Source organism: Ursus americanus, chromosome 1 (assembly GCF_024610735.1).
Source record: "Ursus americanus isolate L20-20 chromosome 1, mUrsAme1.1.p, whole genome shotgun sequence".
Taxonomy (NCBI): Eukaryota; Metazoa; Chordata; class Mammalia; order Carnivora; family Ursidae; genus Ursus; species Ursus americanus.
The window spans coordinates 39829078-39848791 of NC_142127.1; the positions used below are offsets into that span (position 1 = coordinate 39829078).

The 19714-nt window shown below is 41.7% G+C and overlaps 1 protein-coding gene across 6 annotated transcripts in view; it reads right to left on the reverse strand.

Annotated features, from left to right (window-relative positions):
* The window catches only part of RBMS1 (RNA binding motif single stranded interacting protein 1), a 210092-nt gene that overhangs the window by 128227 nt on the left and 62151 nt on the right, over nt 1-19714 (reverse strand). For 2 of the 6 annotated variants that reach the window (XM_045780940.2, XM_045780930.2), the window contains exon 1: nt 3239-3456. The exons of the other annotated variants lie outside the window; for them this stretch is intronic. In XM_045780940.2, coding sequence (XP_045636896.1) covers nt 3239-3307 — 69 coding nt within the window. In that variant the 5' untranslated portion in view covers nt 3308-3456. Of the gene's footprint in view, nt 1-3238; nt 3457-19714 lie in introns of those variants that run through there. 6 annotated transcript variants of the gene reach the window in all.

A 19714-nucleotide genomic window follows, 5' to 3' on the forward strand; every position in this document is an offset into this window, starting at 1 on the left:
ACAGCATTTTTTTCCCCTCTGAAACACAATAACATATGTTCGTAGTACAGAAGTACTAATAAATGGTTCTTGTTTTGGTGGTAGGGGCATTTTCATACAGACTCGATACGCTTAAGGAGTACCACGTATCTGAAAGTCACAGTCAACAATAATAGGGTGTGCACACTTCTCCACTGAGGCCTGAACAGACCATCTTTGTCTAGATACTGCCTGCTGGGTTATCACTTCACGCAAAAGTGTCTCACTTTAACCTGAGCCAAGCAGGTGTATTTCTAATGTGCTCATAGGCCTGTGAGGCAGGAAAATCCTGTTTATCCGAGATGATGCCGGAGATCAGTGCTCTTTGATGCCCTCGAATACTACATGGGGCAGGAGGGGGACGAGCACCACCCCCCTCTGCTTTAACTGAAAACTGGCTGACTCCTATACATGTAAAATATAAAGGTTTAAAAAAGAGATTCCACAGTCACTCACTGAAGCAATACTTTGTCTTTCAAATATCACGAACCCATCATCCATTTCATCCATCTACTTCATCCTTCACTTTCAACCCCACAACCTCCACCCTCCCCCTCAAAAAAAAATAAAAAATAAAAAAGGAGGACTCCCTCAAGTGGACTTTCGAGATGAGAAAGGCAATGGGCAGTGATGCGGATGAGCTCTGTGAGTTTCTCTTGAGATGTGCACGGAAGCAGGCACTGGCAATGCGATGGTTTTATGAGCTTGACTGCCAGGGTCCAAATCCCGGCTCTGCACTTGGGGTTGTACTGACTGGACACGTTACCTCATCTATGCCTCAGTTTTCTCAACTGTACAGGAGATAGTATTACCTGTCTCATCGGACTGTCAAGATGACTGAAATTAGTTAATCCACTTAAGCATTCAGAACATCGACCAGCAGGCAGTAAGGTGCTCGGGGATGGTTAGCTACTACTAATACAGATGTCTAAAAAACTGTGAATCTCCTATCTTTTTCCAAAGGTGATTTTTAGGTATCCCTCACATTCAATTTTTTTTTTCCTCAACCAAATTACCTGAAATCAGCTCTCAGAGCTGCTTATATATTTGTAGATTAAAATTAAACCACGCCATACACCTAAAATTTACCTAGTCTTTCATCGAAATGGACAAATTAATACAAACTGAAAGGTGCAAGCTTAACATCACAGAATCTTACGAAAAGCATTAATTAGACTTCCCGTTTAGACTAAGCCAGGATGAGATCACAAAGTCACTCCCGGTAACCAGGTCCCCACGCTGGAAGTGTGCTTTCCCAGTGAATGGCTAAATACTAACAAAAGAAGCCTTTGACTCAAATACCACTGGTACCCGGGGTCTTGTGTCTGTATAATGCCTACACATTCATTTCTTTCTTTGCCTATAGAAAAAAGAAAGTCTGTTTGTTTTTCTGATTCAGTCAGCCCTTTTAGTCTCTGAATCTAAGGAGAGCCCACTGAAAAGAAGAGCATCTTATCAGCGTGCTCCAGACCAGCAGGCTGTCCCCCTCCACACACAAAACCCCCAGCCCCTCACAGCAAAAGGGCCTTGCCCTCAGAGCCTTTTCCCCATTTCAGAGCTAACACCCCGCCGGGTTTTGACAACAAATAAATGAATACACAAGGCCTTTACATAATTAGCCATCTTTTCAGGTAGAGAGAGGTGGGTGGAAGAGGAGGGTTCAGGAGAAGAATATTTCTTGTAAATTGGCATCATTGATGAAGTTGATGTAAGTGTGCTGGATCTGAGGGTATTTATTTTAAATGAGGCCACATGAAGTGAGTTTAGAGATGACTGGTTCTGAATCCAGACAATTTTAGCATATACTTCAGACAAGTCAGAAATGCAGATTTTTTTTTTTTTTCATAAAAAAAGCTTTTCTTAAGCCAGGTAAAAGTTGCATTGACTTGGACAGCAAGGGCACCCAGACCAGGGTGTTTACTGCCTTTTCAAGGGAAAGCTAACAAGTGAAAGAACCAAAGACCAGAAAACAATACTTTTTTAACACCAACAGTGTTTGACCAAATTAACCCTACTTTCAGATATATTTATGCTAAGACATACCTCCCACCAAATGACTTTGAGAACAAAAAGGACTACATATAATCAATAATCCTGTGAATGTCTTTAGGAAAGCCACCAGGCATCCCTGTCATCTGTCATGATCTTAACAGAGCCACAGTCTGCATGGAAGGATAGAGTTCGCTTGTATCATTATTGGGATAATAACTTAATTGATTTGTCTCCGTGGCTAAGGATGTAGACAAGAGATTTATTATGGAAGAAAAATATCTGCAATCGTGTTTTTGTTTTCTCAACAAGCATCTTGCCGCTGACCTCTAAATCAGTTTAACCTTTTCTAAACAGACCTGCACATTTTTTACATAATTTAAAGCTAGGTTTTGTTATTGCTGCTGATGAAAGGCTCTGGGAGATTTATCACAACATGGCTTCAGTAACCTTCTTTTAAAAACAAAGATGAAAAACAAAACAAAAGGCCGAAACTATAAGCTCCCAGCTCCACTCCTTTTCCCGGCAGGGGATTTCGATCTAACCACTAAAGTGCCTTTGGAGTTCAATCTGTTAAAAAATGTATGAAACGGTATTAAAATAGGAAAAGGCATGTGTATGACTCAGGCTTATCCAAGTATCTCTGCAACTAGGATGTCACAGGATTTCCCTGTGCTTCTGAAAACTGAAAACCTTGAGAAAGTGACAGAAGTTCCTGTTTCGTCTTTTTTAAATATATATATGGGGGGGAGGGAAGCGCGCTAACACACACACACACACACACACACACACACACACACACACACACATATTGGTCTTCCGGGTTTGCTATGAATCAGGCAGGTTCTTTCAGGTTCCCAGTGAAGATTGTTGCAAGCCGATGTTACGACTTATTATCGTACTCTTCTACACACAAAGGTTTCAGGGGGGGAAAAAAACCCAAACTTGTTGCAGAGCTGGGAGAAGCCCCTGGCCCGGCGCGCTGCGCTCTCGCCGCCTCTCCGCCCCTTCCCCTTCCTCCACGTCCCACCCGGCGCGGTCGGCGGAGACGAGGGCATCTCCCCTGCTAAGGTCACCGGCCCGAGCCGTCCCCGCGGGCCGCCTCCTTCGGAAACAAGGTCACCGCCCAGTCCGGTCCCTCCGTGGAGGGGAGCGGTGTCCGGCCGAGCGCTGGCGCCCTTTGTAAAGCTGGGCGGCCGGCCTCGGCGCGGCATCCCGGCCGCCGCCTCACCTGCTTGCGATAGGGCGTCCTGCAGTTGCTGCTGCCCCCGGGGTTGCCGCTGCTGCTGGGGAAGATCATCGCGGCGGGCGCGGGCGGCGGGCGCGGGCGCGGGGCAGCCTCGCCGCGAGGGGGAGGGCGCAGGAGGGGCCGGCCCGGGCCGCGGCGCTCTGGGAACTCCCTCTCGCCGCGCGGCGGCGGCCGGCGGGGGCTACAGCTCGGGGCTGACTTCTCCTCCGCCCCCGACCTCCGGACTCGCCTAAAAGTGCGGCGCGACGGCGGCGGCGGCGGGCGAGACTCGGGCAGCTCGGGCGGCCGCCGCCCTGCGTGCCATGGACGGGAGTTCGCGCGCGGAGCTGGCGGCGCCGCGGACTCTCCCGGCGGCAGCGGAGGAGCAGCGCCGCCGCGTCCCCACCTACCGCGGCCTCAACCACCGCCCCGAGAGCGCGCCGGCCGGGGGCGGGGAGGCGGCCGCGCACCGCCTCGCGCCGCGCCCAGGCCCACCCGCGCCTCCCCGCCCGCCCTCTGGGCGCCGCGCCCGCAGCCCCGCCAGCCGATCGGCCCCCGCTCGCTCCCTCCCGGGCTTGGGGCCGGGGCCGGGGCCGCGCCGCCCGGGGAGCCACCGGCGCCCCCGCTCCGTGCAATGGTTGGGTCTGGCTCCCCGCGTGCCGCACATTCCTTGGAGTAGCCACCCCCCCTCCCCTTTTCTTTTTTTCCCCTCGGCTCTTTGCCTAAGCACCAGCGGTAGCTTTGCACCCCTGCTCGAAGCCCCTTTTAAGGGTATGGCTTCGGGGAGCACTCTGACACCTGGATAGTAACTGAACCAGTCCCGGGTCTTCTCTCTTCTTTCATCCTTCCAAACTACCCACCACCCCCACCCCCAGTCTCCCCCAAAAGGGTTCGAGCAATCACTCCTACTTCAACCAACAAACCAGCCTTCCATCAAACCTCTGCAAATCCGAGTTCCCCCAAATCACAACGCTTAAATTTTAGCATGGAAAACAGGTCTTCACTCCCCACCCTCTCACCGCCAAGCATGCACGGTAAAGTTCTGTACTTCGTTCCCATGCCAGAGTTTACTGGCTTACCTTCAAGAAGACAATATCAAATAGCGAAAATCACTTACGGCCATTGGTTTGATAAGCCTTCCCTTAAACTGGAATAGTGTAATCCTTCTATACGTTAAATAATAGATGCCACCGAATGTGTTCTATTGAAGGGGCACAGAAACTGCAAAAAGGAGACAAAGGGAGGAGGTAGTTTCCTTTGTTTCCCAGTTGAAATCACCTAAGGCGCTCAAGACGCCCCCTTTCTTGATCACTTTCAGGTTGGTGTATGAAGCCTAGAACCTGTGCATTCCAGAAGGCCTCTACAGCAAGTCCTGCAGGCAGACCCCACAGGGTCTGGTAGGCTTGCCATCTTTCATGTTGGCCTGTTCAGCTGTATTACAGGGTAGTATCACAGCGGTATTACAAAGTTCTTCCCCTGGCCTCTGGCCTCTAACACCTTGGAAAGAGCCATCTGCCATGATAATGAAAAATCCTAACTCCTCTAAGAAGTGAAGGCACTCAACTTCTGGCTGCCATAAGGAAATCAAAGTGTCTGCTAGGGTCTTCTAGTGAAGCTGTGGCTATTTGATCTCAGGGTTCTGAGTTTGAGCCCCATGTTGCGTGTAGAGATTACTAAATAAATAAATAAACAAACAAACAAAAAAAAGGTGTGGCTCTTCAAAGGTCTTTCCGGCAGCAAGGAACTGAAAATATTCACCTTAGATAACCTGCTGGTGACTTAGCTACCATATTCCACCTCCATATTCCAAGATGCTCCCAACATTCTCCAGCAAAAGTGATGAGAACTAGCAAGTCTCATTTAATTAACAACTGTACACACAAAATATACATATATGTAATTCCTTACTCTTTCCACTAAAAACAAAAAGCAACAAAGGAACTTATTCCAGGCACAGTACTAGGTACACCGTGGACAAGAAAGAACTTGCTAGATAAAATTCACAGAAACATATCTGTCCTTTAAAGTGATTTAAATAAACACAGCACAACTAACATTCAGTTGCATGTTAATATGACATATATGCTAGAACTATTTCCTACTACTCCGTGGGTTTACAATTGTTTCAGCTGTCAGTTTGCTGTCTCCTGTCACTAGGATGTTTTACTGCAAGTTATCAACCACAGGTATAAAATAAAAGGTGTTAGGTAGAACTGTTCAAGTTACAGGCACCTTTTCCTGAGAACTTAATGCCCAGGACCCCAGAAGTTCAGACCTATCATCTATGGAAAAAATTCCATGTACAACCTCAGTTGTCATGATTGGTCTCTTAGGAAACCACAATCTAAACCACAAAGAACAGCAGAGATTAATTTTTCTATGGCTCTGCTCTAAGTTCACAATACTTTTGATGTTGTGCTATTCTAGAATGCTAAGACGTGATTTGATACCCTGAAATAGTTTTACAGGGATAAGGCAAATTTCAAGTGATAACAAAATTTAAGTTAGAATAATAAAATATACTAACAATATTTTATACTAAGTTTACTAAGAATACATTAGTATTCTTATTAAATATAAATAATATTAAAAAGACTCTTTTTAAGAATAAAAAAGATTTCTAAATATCAGAAAAATTTAGTGTCCTGTAATGATGAATGATATACAAGGAGAGAACACAAAGGCATATATTTTTAAAAACAACGTCTACCAGCCAGGGTTCAAAAGTTTCAGACTTAGGGAGGTACTATACTCTTAACTAAGTAACGCATTATAAAGAAAGGAGAAGATAGCCTCAAAGACTATAAAATGTAATGAAGTCACTAAAGCCCAAGTGATTCCAACCTAAGAGAAATAACAGAAATATGAAATCATGTGTGTGTATATATAATCAGTTATAGATATTCACAAGTCTTAGTTGTAAATGATTACAGGGATAGAGCCTAGGGAGATTCATTTGGGAAAGTTTATTGACCTTTGAAACAAATATGTTTTAAGACAGACAAAGCAAGGAAACATTCCAGAGAAACTGCAAGTTATCATGGGAAGAGTAAGGGCTTTGGAATCTGTCCTGTAAATGCTCCTTCTCCTGAAAGGGAAACTGAGACTTTGCTGTCCGGGCAGTCCTACAACACCCTCCACCCCCAGCTCAGCTGGTGGGTAAAGTTATGGGAATCTGACCCAAGAGCAGCCAATCCAGAGACAGGCCGGTGACCTATGACATGGTTATGACATGGTTCGGATAAAAAAATGAACAGAGCCAATCAGATTCTCACCCTTGGGAATCTGATTCAGAAAACTCCAAGAGCTGAACTAGTTAGGAAAGGGGCAGAAACTGCAACAGTGCCAGGGGGTAGAGTTGAGGCCACAAAAAGCCAAAACCATATGCAAGCCAAGGTTATGAAGCAGCAGAAACTATGAGTAAACAGGAAGCTGCCTGGCAGCAAGCAGAGAATAAAGCAGACGCCAGGAGCGGGCGAGCACTTGGCCGTGAGATGGTGAAGGGAGCAGCAGTCCCTAGAGCTGCTTTGGCTTCCAACAGCCCCTCCATGTGTATACTTAACCCCACACCCCCCTCTTCTTCAGATGGCTTAAGCGAATCTGGATTTCACAATCCGAAGAACAAAATTTAAATAGCCGAACAGATCTGGCTCCACATTTCAGCTTCTCACTTACTAGCCACATGGTTTGGGGCAAGTGAGTTCACCTCTCCGAGTCCCAGACTCCTCACAGACTGTCTTAAGTATGCATACAGTATACCAACAAAGTGCCAAACCCAATAAATGGCAGCTGTTATTATTGTTTTTCCAGGTTTTATAGCAGTGGTTTGTAGATTTAAGTGGGTGTACTGTATACATAACTGAAGCCTAGGACGTCTGGCTGACCATCAAAGAGCAGGAGCGAGGGTATAGATGGAATTGACAAGTAAAAAGAGCTTTCTAAGTCTGTGTACACCACAGACTTAACTTTCAGAGGTTAAAAAAAAAAAAGTGTGGCAAAAAGTCTATTTCAATAGCCTAGGTGCCCTGAAGTTTTTCTCCCGGATTTGTTTTTGTCCCATTTCCTTTAAAGTAGTTATGCGTTGGACCGGGAGCATTTCGGTGTGAATGGGAAGACCGTGGGCAGCACCAGAGATCACACTCTGTAAGGCAGGAAGAGTCTGCAAAGGAGACTAATAAGGACTGAGCCCATCTCTGCAGAGGAGAGGAGACCCACACGACCTCCAAGCATTTGTAGACCTGGAATTTGAGAATCTGAATTTAGGAGACATTTGTCCTAAAAAACAATCTGAAAATGTGACTTTCATTTATAAATCATTGGCAACAATCCTATGAAGTGGGAAGGGTGATTAGGCTCCATTTACAGAGGACAGGGAAAAAAGGAGGACTTGACTGACCTACCCATCGCTAGTAAGTAGCAAGCAAGTGCTAAAACTGAGGCCCGGATAGGGTTAAAAGACTTTATCCTGTGCTCCTTTAACTCTGTAATGCCATCTCCCCACAAAGCCTTATAAATAATGCTCCAATTCATAGGTGACTACTGTAACCCCTACAGTACCCGAGTTACTATACACTAATAATGCAAGGCATTAAGTGATAAGTCCCAGCCAAGTGGTCTAGACAAGTATGTGCTACAGGAGTCTGCCAGAGGGAAAGATCAATACAGGATATACAACATGGGTGGAGGAAGCTCAGATGTATACATGTTTTGTTTGACAGACATTTAGAAAGAAGCACTATGCAGATGACCAGAAAAACAGACCTCGAGATAGAGGGCTTGTATGAGACAGCGTGTGGATTTGGGGTGATAGCTGCTGAAATCACGGCTAATCGATGAACTCCCAGAAGGGAGCAGATGACAAAAAGTCAAAAGGCTAGGGAACCCCCTCATTCCAACCCACACATTACTGAGCCCCACAGAAGAGAGGAGCCTTTGAATGAAATTACTACAAAGAAAGTATGGTGAGGAAGTTAAGCTTTGAAAGAAGAAAAAAAAATGGAGGCAGAGAAGATGTCCAATGAGATAAGAAAGAATAGAACATCTCTATCAACAAAAGAACAGATCTGTAGTAGGTTCCATCCCTCCATCACTGCTAAAGCATTTCAGGCATCTTTGTTTTTTTTTTTAATCTGGATCACATTAAAAACAGAAAGGACTCAAGGAAAAATTCACCCGACATTATTTCAAATTACAATCTTTCATGAATAAAATATAATCACGTGGTATTGGTCAGTATAAGCTGTTCACACGAAAAAATTGTTTACATTTGAGTATCTCTATGTTTAAAAGCTCACAAAGCCTCTGGCTCCCAGAAAAAGAGAGAGAGAAAAAAAAAGAAAGAAAGAAAAAATATGAGGTCAGCAGATTCTTTAAATTTCTGTTCTTTCCTGGTACAAAATAGAGTTGATAAAGTACCCAATTTCTAAAGTAGCAGCAATATTTTCTATTATTTACTATTTTGCTTTTTAAAAAATCTACGATCCTTATTCTAGACTTAAGGCCTCCCAAGACACACATAAAATCATGTCTGTATAAAAATGAAGCCACTATAATAAAACTACAGCTCCATAGCTAAAATCCTAGAACGCATACAGAACGACATAAACATAGCCGTATTCTGAAGAGTCTGACCACAAGCAATAAGCCAATGATTCTTAAATCTATTCTGGGGAACCAAACAGAACAGGCTTTGCCCTACTACTGCTTCTCTGCATGGACTAATAAATAATAGCTGTCATTTATTGAGGAACTATTATATTCCAGGCACTCTCAGCATGTCCCTTGCCCTGTCTCCCTGTCTCTCTCACAGACATACAATCACGAGGCAAGAACGCTTACCCCGCTTTACTGAAGAGAAAACTGAAGTACTCAAGCTTGGAGGTTTAAGGAACTTTCCCAAATCCACAGATCCAATACATGATGGAACTGGGGTTTGAACTCAGGTGTCTCTGAATCCAAAGTCCCCTGTCTCCAATAAGACTCATAATGGTCTTTGTAATTCTTAGCTAAGGATCAAGTCCAAACCCCACAGGGGAAAACTTAAGAGCTAAAGACTAAGTGTGTATCTTCCTCAGTTACCATCTATGTGACTGACCTTAGGCAAGTCACTTAAAAAGGGATACGGAATAACACTGAATTTTCATTCAGTTGAATACGAAGGCAAGCTTTCCAATATTAGAATATACAGTTAATAGTACAGATATCTATTCTCACCGAACCTAGCTCCTAAATCTCTTTTAACTGATGGTTACTAAGATATAACTCCTCTCTTGAACCAGTTTTATTTTCTGGGATATTTGGTAGGATGGCGTTGGGAGAGATGCAAAAAGAACTACCTTCTAGAAGCTGGGATAGTGATTAGGTGGAAGGTAGTTCCAGAAACCTGCAATGGAACTGAAAACATATTTTCCCTTGAAAGTAGTAGCAGACCACATTAGTGATTCGTTTCATTGTGGGATTCATAGATGCTTATAGGTCAACTAAAATCTTAATCACTATCTAGGACATTTCTCTCTATGGCGAACATCTTCCAAATCTGATGCAAATCATTTACACTAAAAAACTTTCGGATATATTCTGTTCATAAATTAGTGATCGCCCTGCTCTTACAGAATAGTTATAAGGGGCACCTGGGTGGCTCAGTCGGTTAAGCATCTGCCTTGGGCTCAGGTCATGATCCCAGGGTCCTGAGATACAGCACCGCATCGGGCTCTCTGCTCTGCGGGGAGCCTGCTTGTTCCTCTCCCTCTGTCTGCCTCTCCCCCTGCTTGTGTGCACGCATGCGCTCTAGCAAATAAATAAATAAAATCTTAAAAAGAATAGTTAGTAAAATTCAAAGCTTACTCATATTTCTGGAATCACGGTTCTCTGTAAGTTAAATTTCTTTTCCAAAGTTTTTCTATAAAAATAGCTATGTGGGTTCTTACTCTTTTCAAAAAAAAGAAAAAATCTGGGACGGGGAAGGCTATATGAATTAAAAATTCAAGATTTTTGTCTTTATTTTTACTACATTGAATTTACATCAAATTCTAAAACAAAATAAAAAAGAGTCAACTACTTGGAAAACCAGGACAAAGAGCTCCGCTTCTCATTTATTGTGGATTACTGTTTTCCTAAATTACCTGGATGGATGCCTCAATCCTCTATCTTCCCTGACTGTGGAAATCTAGTATTGGAGCTGTTGTTCTCTATTCCTCTAGCAAGCCTATAAGAAAACAAGTGCTTATTTTCAGAATTCTTCAAGATAATTCAATGACTTGTCCATGAATTAGAGTAAAATGTACAAATTATGGAAGATATGAGATGATCTTTGAAATTACAGTTTCCCTAAAGAGATGGAAGTAACATAATCATCTACTGTGTGTGAGGAAAGAAAAGGGCTGAGGTGAGCAAGGGAGGGGCTGCTGTGCTGTGGGAAGAGCAATCACATCTGTCTCTTGTTACTTGGGAAGAGACAGAAAGGACTTAGGGTTTCAACAGAATTTGTAGAAAACTAGAGCCCCCTCCCCCCCAAAAAATCTCGAAATCATGAAAAACAAAATTCGAACCTGGAATGACCATCTCCTTCCCATGAGTAAAAATCAACTGCTGGGACGACAACTTCGAGAGTACAGAGAGAACAACTGTATGTGGGATACATAAAACCTTCCTGTAAGCTCAGACTGACAAGGGTTATCCTAAGACTTCCCTAAACATCTGGGGGACATAACCAATGGTTACCCAAAACCTGGGATCCATAGCACAAATGAGGTTTTAAAAGCATTTAAAAACAAAGGAGAAAAAAACCCCAATGAAACAGTTTCCTTTCTCTTCCATTGCTACGATAACCATTAAACGATGTCCATTTCATTTGAACAGGAGGGTGATAGGACAATTAATGATGTCCTTTAAGTAAATGGGATGCTGAGACGCTTTTCATTCTCCACTGAATTATAAATGTAAAGGTTCAAACAAGAGAATAAAAAATTAGAAATGAATTTCTATTCAGCTGAGTATGTACAATGGCAAATTTTCCAACATCAGAATATTTAGTTAAAAGCCCTGGAATGGGCTACATACAGAGCGTATAAAAATTCCCCACCCTAAGTGTCCTTAAGAATGACTAGTTCTGGGTTATCTAATACACTGAACGCATGGGGCAAACAGATGACAAACCTGTCGCAAACTGATACTCCCCAAGTGAAGACAAGGCGAATGAGGAAATTCTGATGTTGTCAGGACAATATGACTGATCATGACATCAGCAATTCCTAATTCCAAACTATAAAGAACACTCCCAGAATGCTGACAAGATATTAAATGGATCCTCCCAGAACCACCCTCCTTTCAGCTTCCTACCTAATGTTTCATCTAATGGCAAATATATAATGTTTCAACTAAAGGATTATTAAGTCTTAAAATCCTGTTAAATTCTTAGGGTACATAACCATATTGAAGTCTCAGGGAAGGAGGCAGGGCAGGCATTCTCCACTTCTTTTGAACAGGTGAGACAGCCTCAGATAGATTAAACAACGTGCCCAAGGTCATGAAGCCCGGAAATACGGAATCTCAGGGTTGGAAAGAATTATTAAGGGTCAGGCCCTGTGTCTGGCATATAATAATCATTCAATAAGTATTGCAATAATGGAAGGAATGCTACTGTCTCTCCTCGGACTCCCTGACCAAAAATAAATTCATTTTATCTATCCATATTTAGCTGTATCTATTACAAAGTTCTATGTTAAATGGTCGCCAGATCTAAACCTATGTATCACAGTCCAACTCCAGAACTAGTCTATGTCTTCTATAGATTGTATAGGGCTTTCTCTCTGTATTCCACACTACCTTACCCATAAAAGTGAGGGAAGAATCATCTTATTTTGAGCCTTAACAATCTTATAAGATTGCTTAAAAAGTCTGTAAATCTCCGATGAGTTGCTTAATCCACTGTCCTGTATAGAATACGTTTTGTTACAGTCGTGAATGGATGAGGCGAGCCAGCCTTCGGATACACACACACACATACAAGAAGCTGCAATGATCACTGTCTGAAGTCAGAAAGAGCAGAATCTAAGAAATGGAGTGATCAAATCCTAAAGAATAAGCTTCATAGATTATAGGAAACTTGAGGAGTTTTCATTCTAATTTTTAGATCACTTGGGATCACAAGAGGGGTTGTAATAAACGACGCATTTTGCATTTGTGTGGGCCTCATTAAGGAAATAGGAGTCCACAACCAGATGGCTTCTCTTGACCTAAACTGTTACTGTCAGAATAAATCTTCTTGCTTTACTTTTTGGGGAAAAGAGCAATGTCCTACTTATCTCTCTGAGATCAGTGTCCCATAAATATTTGGATATAAGCTGTATATCATGCAATCTAAAATGCCGCTGATGATGAGATGCTTGACAATTACTGAGATACTAACAGTTGAAAAAAATGGACAACAGTAATTATCAGACATCATAAATCATACGATGGATTCTTATTTCAGAGATGTTGAAATGTGAAAAAGGTGAGTCTTAGACTCTGTATAGATGGCACACAGGTGCATGGATACCATGCATAATGCACACACATGTTCTTTTTATTCATAGCCGAGGCTGGAGAAATATATTTTTTCAAACACTCATTCTTAACCTTCCTAAGAACACAGAGCTACTAAGAGGTTACAAGTAAATGACTCACAGACTGAGTTTTTCCAAGGAGATCTGACCGTGTGTCTTAGGACGAGTGGGGATAGTCTCCACAAGTCAGAAGGAGACACTTTACCCTCATCTCACAAAGGCATCCATCACAAAGGAGCAAGCTGAACAGTCTACTTCCCTCCTCAGCCATCTCCCCACAATCAGATCAGATTACACCCACAGTGTTTTATACAGTGCATTTATGTAATACGAAAGGGCAAAGGGAGAGGAGCCTAAATCTATAAATATTTATCGGACTTCTGCATTCCACACTTCTTGCTATTAGAGCTTTAAAGTTGTCAGTTGCTGGGGCGCCTGGGTGGCATAGCGGTTAGGCGTCTGCCTTCGGCTCAGGGCGTGATCCCGGCGTTATGGGATCGAGCCCCACATCAGGCTCCTCCGCTATGAGCCTGCTTCTTCCTCTCCCACTCCCCTTGCTTGTGTTCCCTCTCTTGCTGGCTGTCTCTATCTCTGTCAAATAAATAAATAAAATCTTTAAAAAAAAAAACAAAAAACAAAAATAAAGTTGTCAGTTGCAAAGAGAACTTGAGAACATTCGTTCTGTACTGTTACATCCTTATCAGGTTTTAGTCACACGGATGCATGCACACAGACATACACACACATTTCAAAGATCAGGCCTTGGTACCGTTTTCGCTCACGGCATCGATTCAAACCTACAAGACTTACAAACAGATTTCCATCTTTTTGCAGGACCTGGAATGCCAGTTCTCAGTCTTCCTCCAGCTTCAGATTGCAAAAGCAACATTTACATGAATCAGGGAAGTCAGATATAAAAGACATACATTTAAAATGGTTATCACAATCCTTAAAATTGATATGAAATTATAAAGTGAATCAAAAACAATAACTTAGCAGATAAGGTGACCCCATTATAGAGAAAAAACACAAATGGTTTACTTGGAGCGAGGATATTAGTAGATGCTACTATCTGATACTTCATATTTGTTCAGGATGTGACTAGCCCCTTGTATTTCCTCCTTCTTCCTCATGCAGCTTTCCTTTTAGTCTTTTCACTGTTGGTGTGAAGACAAAGCCAATATGAAAAAGTGAAACAAACTGGTCAGTCCATCAACTGACAATAGGTTGAACCAACCCACAGTCTGGAACAACCCTAGTCTCCAAAGGCTTGGAGATTATCTATAAATTTCATTTATCTATAATGTTTCCCTTGTAATAAGAGAAAACTGTAATTGATATCACAATGAAAATTACCTTATAGGAATTATTAACACATCAAACTATTAATATATCCCAAGCACCTAACTCAGGGCCTGGAACATATTAGGCATTCAAATATTGCTTAATGAATGTATGAATGAATGAATGAATGAATGAATGAATAATGTCTTTAAAATTCAGGCAAGTCCCATTTGAAGAGATATTATTATTCCATAAGAGTCAAACAAGCTTAATAATTTTGAGACATGTTAATTCAATGACAAATTATAAATTCTAATTTATTAGCCAAACTTCTTCAGTATTAGAGAATATCATTCCAGGATCTGTAATTCATGATCTCTTGAGTGATTTGAAAATATATCCTATTTTAGGGGCTCTTTTAAGAAGCCTTAGAATTAATTTAAGCTATTTACCATGAACATCATTAAGTATATCAGGCTACAAAATATCGCAAATCACTGTAGAAAACTTTTACTCCTGTCTCTATATCTCCTTCCCCTTTATTTAAAAAAATCATAATTTAAGTATTTGATGATTACCAAATTTTTTTAAAGTAGGTGTACAAGCCCTTGTAATGGAAAATCATGTAGTTCATTCCATTCTGTCACACAATAGTTTTAGAAGTTCTATTAGTAAATAAAAATGGACTTGTTGAGAATTGCTGAAGCTCATCTTTGTACTGTGATGTATGTTTGAAAATTTCCACAACCAAAGTATTTTTAGATGATATGTACTAAAATCCTTGTGGGGTTAATTTTCAGAGGATCCAGAAACCAAGGCAAATGGATTCTTGGTGCTCCAACACCTAGAAAGGACTACATAGTTGGTTATAAGTTTTCTTTTAAATAACTACTTTATCTGCCCATTTTACCCTTTCCTCTATGAATCTCTCCTTAAAAAAAAAAAAAAGCAAACAACCCAAACATTCGAAAAGTTGAGATACAAGATGACAGTCTAGATAGTAAAAAGGTAATGTGCTTCTGTTAGAAAATGCCACAAATCCAATTGATCAAACAGGACTCGGCCAATTTCTACACTTAACAGTGAAAATACATGATTTCTAAATCAGCAGCATTTCTTTGGTTCTTACTGACTCTCTCCTTTGTCCGTATCTATTATCTATTAGTTTCCTCAAGCTAGAATTGCTGGAATGTCTTCTCTTTCTCCCTCCGGCAGGTCCTTATTAATTCCAAATTGTTACGTACATTGCTTCCAAATATCTTCTTCACGACCTCTTAGGTCCTATCATTCTGCTTCCTAAAATCTCCACATCAAATGAAAATCTGTGCATATCACTTGTAAAGCACTCCACTTCTACCTCTTTACCCCCTTTCCCTCTCTTCCAATCACTGTTCTGTTTTGGCTGCCCGAGAACTCACTCTGTTCTGGCTCTGAGTTTTGCCAGGAAACAGCCTCTGTTTTTCCATCACCCAAACCACATTCATCCCTCCCTGTTTACTCTGTTGAAATCACAGTTTATGGGCCACCCCCTCTGAGTTTTTCCTACTCTCATCTATTTTCCAAGAGCTCGCACTATATTTTTTAAGGACTGTATTAATGCCCTAAATCAGGTCAACCTAGTGTCTTTTCATCATAAAGTCCTCTGCTGCTGAAACTACGGCCAAGGTCGGCCAAGTACTCTCCACTACTTACTACGCTGAAAGGCGTCCTCGGAGAGCTCGGCAAGTCCTTAGGGACCTGGCTACTCCGAAAGGCAGCTCTTTTTAGGTCCAGCACACCTGAAGAATGCAACAGACTCCCATCAGTCACTGTGTCTTACTCTGCACCATTCGGAGTCAGAGATGATGAGGACACACTCTCCCACCCTTATCTGAAAGGTGTTGTTATAAAGAATGAAACAGAGAGTGGTTACAGGAACCCAGAAAAGATAAGCATTGAACTTCAGCGCTCTTATGCTCATGTGCACTCCTTCTCTCACTCTCTCTCTTCCCTTCCCTCCCTCCCTCTCTGCCTGCCTCCCCCAGCTTTGTCTCCTCCCTCCCTATACATATATATATGGATATACATATTATATATAATAGATATAATATACAGATATCGATACAGTAGATATATCTATAACCTATTATACATATATAAAGCTCTGCTATAAAAAAGAGAAAGAAAGAAACCTTGCTATAAAGTACACGAAAATTACAGCCTCTTGACCTAAGAAGGCTTAGGAATGATTGTTTTCTCGAGTGAGCATATATTAATAAAACCCAAGATGGTACCAAAATGCATTTAGAGCGATTCAAGCTGCTGAGGAGGACTTCCCCCTGACGACATAACTTCCCTTGAAACTTCAGCGGTTGATTCTTGTGTCTTCCCCACACCTCTTCCTCGCTCTTCAATGCAAAACAGCACAGCCCTCGAAATGCACTCCATCTCCATCTCTCACCTATAAACCACCATTTCTGCTGAAAGCCCATGGCTGTCCACCATATGGAGGAGCGGACAGGCACGAGCTTTCGACAGAAATTGCCCCGTTCAAAAGATAACTCTACCACTTGCTAGTTTAGCAATCTTCACTTAAATCTGTTTAACTGTAAAAAGGGAAAAGAGACAGTATCTCCCTTACAGTTTTGGGGAGAAGCAAATTAGACACATCAGTTTGTTAAATTACAGCGATCACTTATCATTTACTTACCTTCAGATAATTTAGCACAAAGCTAAGAGCTTTTCCTAGTTCATATGTCACCTAAAACCCCAACCCTGCGGATCTTTGAACTCCACTACAACAAAACCTGCCTATCCACTTTTCTTCAAGGACTAATATCACTGCATGACATCAAGTTCTGAAATTACCATTCTTCCATCTATTCTGCACTCTTAATAAAAAATAATATTAGATAACATTTTTTTTGAGTGCATAATGTGCCAGGCATTGTTACAAGTATTTTACAGGCATTGTTTCATTACTCTTCACACCACCATCATTCTTCCCATCCCACATGTAGAAACGTAAGCTTCCTCTTTATTGTCTTTATGCTCCCATTCCTCTGTTCTATCAGGTCACAGCACCCCCTTCCCTTCTCAAGCTGTTATTCCTTTTCTCCTTCTTTGCCAGAGTTCTCGGAAGACTGTTCATCAGTGGATGTTTGCTTGTCTTCACTTCCCATTATAGTTACAGACTACCATACTGTGGCTTGTGCCCCCACCACTCACGCCCAAGCACCTCTTCATCCTCTCATCCAACATGATTTAGTTCCGTCACTCATCTTCGTGGAATTCCAAGATGTCTACTCTTCTGGTCATCTTCCTTTGCCTTCTTTTCTTCCCTGCTCTAGACTTTTTTCCATATAGGAGTTTACCCACAACTAGCACTCCACATCGAGAAGTCCAATCTCAGTTTTTCTGTAGGGATCCAGACCCACGGTTCAGACTTCCTTGAGCCTCTATTTCCCCTGGTCAGCATTCACTGCTGTCCTCTGGTGTCACCACTGAAATCGATATGCTCCCTACTATGGCCACTCATACCGTGTTTTGGTTCTATCTGTGTGTTTCACTGGAATATAAGCTTGTCAAGAGCTAGGGGTCTATCTTAACACCTTGCACATAGTTGCAACTCCACAAACAAGTTCTTTTAAATTTATTGACTTATGAATACAAGAAAAAAGTCCCATTTTCATAAAATTAAAGAGGATATTTTCCTCATACTCATGTAGCACTTTTATGTTCTATTTTGTTTTTGTTTGTTTTCACACAGAAAATCTTCAGAATCTGTGAAGCACTTTTTCCCTAATGAGGGAAAATACTCTCAAATGCATTTGAGAATGCTGATCATTTCCGAAGTGCAGTGGGAATGGAAGCCCCATTAACTGACCACTTTGGATATTCATGCTCTCGGAGGGACAGCTGAGCAACTTAATTTTAAAATGCTTTTCAGAGACTTGAACCCAATTTTTAGTTGAAAACCTTTAAACGAGAAGAAAAATTACAGATTTGGGTCTAATTATATCTACGCTCTACTTATAAACTATTATACAAATGGCAGAAACGAGCAAAGATTTTATTTTACAGAATGAGCTTCAGAACCTTTCACGGTTAAAAAGAAAAAAAGCAAGCAAAGGGGTGAAGAATTGAGAACTCCTTCCAGGTGTTTACCTTTATACCCTGAGCAACCAAGAGCTAAACGATGAGCAGCTTTAGGAAGGCATGGGAGTTTAAACACAGTCATAAAAGGGATGATTGCATTAAGGCAACCAGGAATGGAGAAGCTATTCACAGACAAATAATTAAGATTAAGATCTGAAGCCCCCAATTATCTCCATTCCTAACAGTAAGGATGTGTACAGCTGCCTAAAAGGGGCAGCACGAAGTGGGAGAATTTAAAGTATCCTTTAATGTGATAGTCTGGACTCTCAAGTTTAAACATATACAATTCTTTGGTGCCTCTGTAAACAAGTCCTTTTTTACTATTATTACAGTGAATTCTTTTTAAGCTAAAGGTCTCTTAAAATTTTCAAAATATCTTTTCTCTCCCAGCTGCCTTTTCATTATTTTGTATATTATTAGCTCCTTTAAAGTTTGATGAAAAGAGAAGATAACTTGCTCTTTACATCCCTTAACGATGTCCTTCATCTGTTCGTTCAGCCAGTATTTACGGGGAGCCTAGCATAGGCAAATTGCCGGGTGCCGGGCCTCGCAAGGGAGGCCATGAAGGAGCTGGGGGCCATGACTAAGCTGAAGCTGGCAGGATGCAGAAACAATGAGACAGAGGAATCATCACTTGTAATACTGACTCACAGGGCAGGGGTTTTCAACAACACTGAGACTCACAGGAGTGGAGGAATGAGATGCTGGCGAGAAGCAAAGTAGCCAGACACAGACACCACCTAAACAAAGAGCAACTGGGTGACCGAAAAGGTGGAATTTCAAGGGGAAAAATTCAAACCTCCTGTTCCTGAATTTGTGCCTTGAACTGAGAGTGGTCATCCAGTGGGTCTCCAGAAGGCCACAACCACTATGGTTCCTGCCCAACCCAAAAGCCTGCGAAGGCAGCTTTCCTGGGTTCCCTTGAGGTCTGGTCTCATAGCTGAGATTCTGATGCTCTTATATATTCTCCGAACCATGACACCCTTATTACTTAACACAAACAGGAGTGGGTCTCCATTACTCGCAATCCGAAGCATCTTACTAAACAAATGCTAACAGAGCTGTATAAGAAATTGCTTCTTGGAAGTTAGCACTTAGCAATATCAAGTTATTTCAAGAGGGAAATAATATGATGTCAGGCAGTACCACCTACTTATTAAGACAAGTTACTAAATTATTTCCATTTTCTTTCAAATCATTTATTATTAACAAAATTGCCCTCATTTTACCTATATGATCAGCAAGTACTGCATTCATCTTTCTTATCATTCCAATTAAAGGGTTGCCTGCTGTCCAAAAAACAAACAAAAAAACACAAGTTTCTCATATATAATCTGAGCTGTCTCAAATTCTGTAAAAGGTATGACAAGATATAGCCTCCCCTCCCCAACTCCCCCCAAAACTCATATACACATTAGACTATGCTTCATCAAACTTAACATGCCTTCAATGTTTTTCAATGTCTCTAAAATAAACTAACATTTGATATATAAGAGATAATGCTATTTGCTAC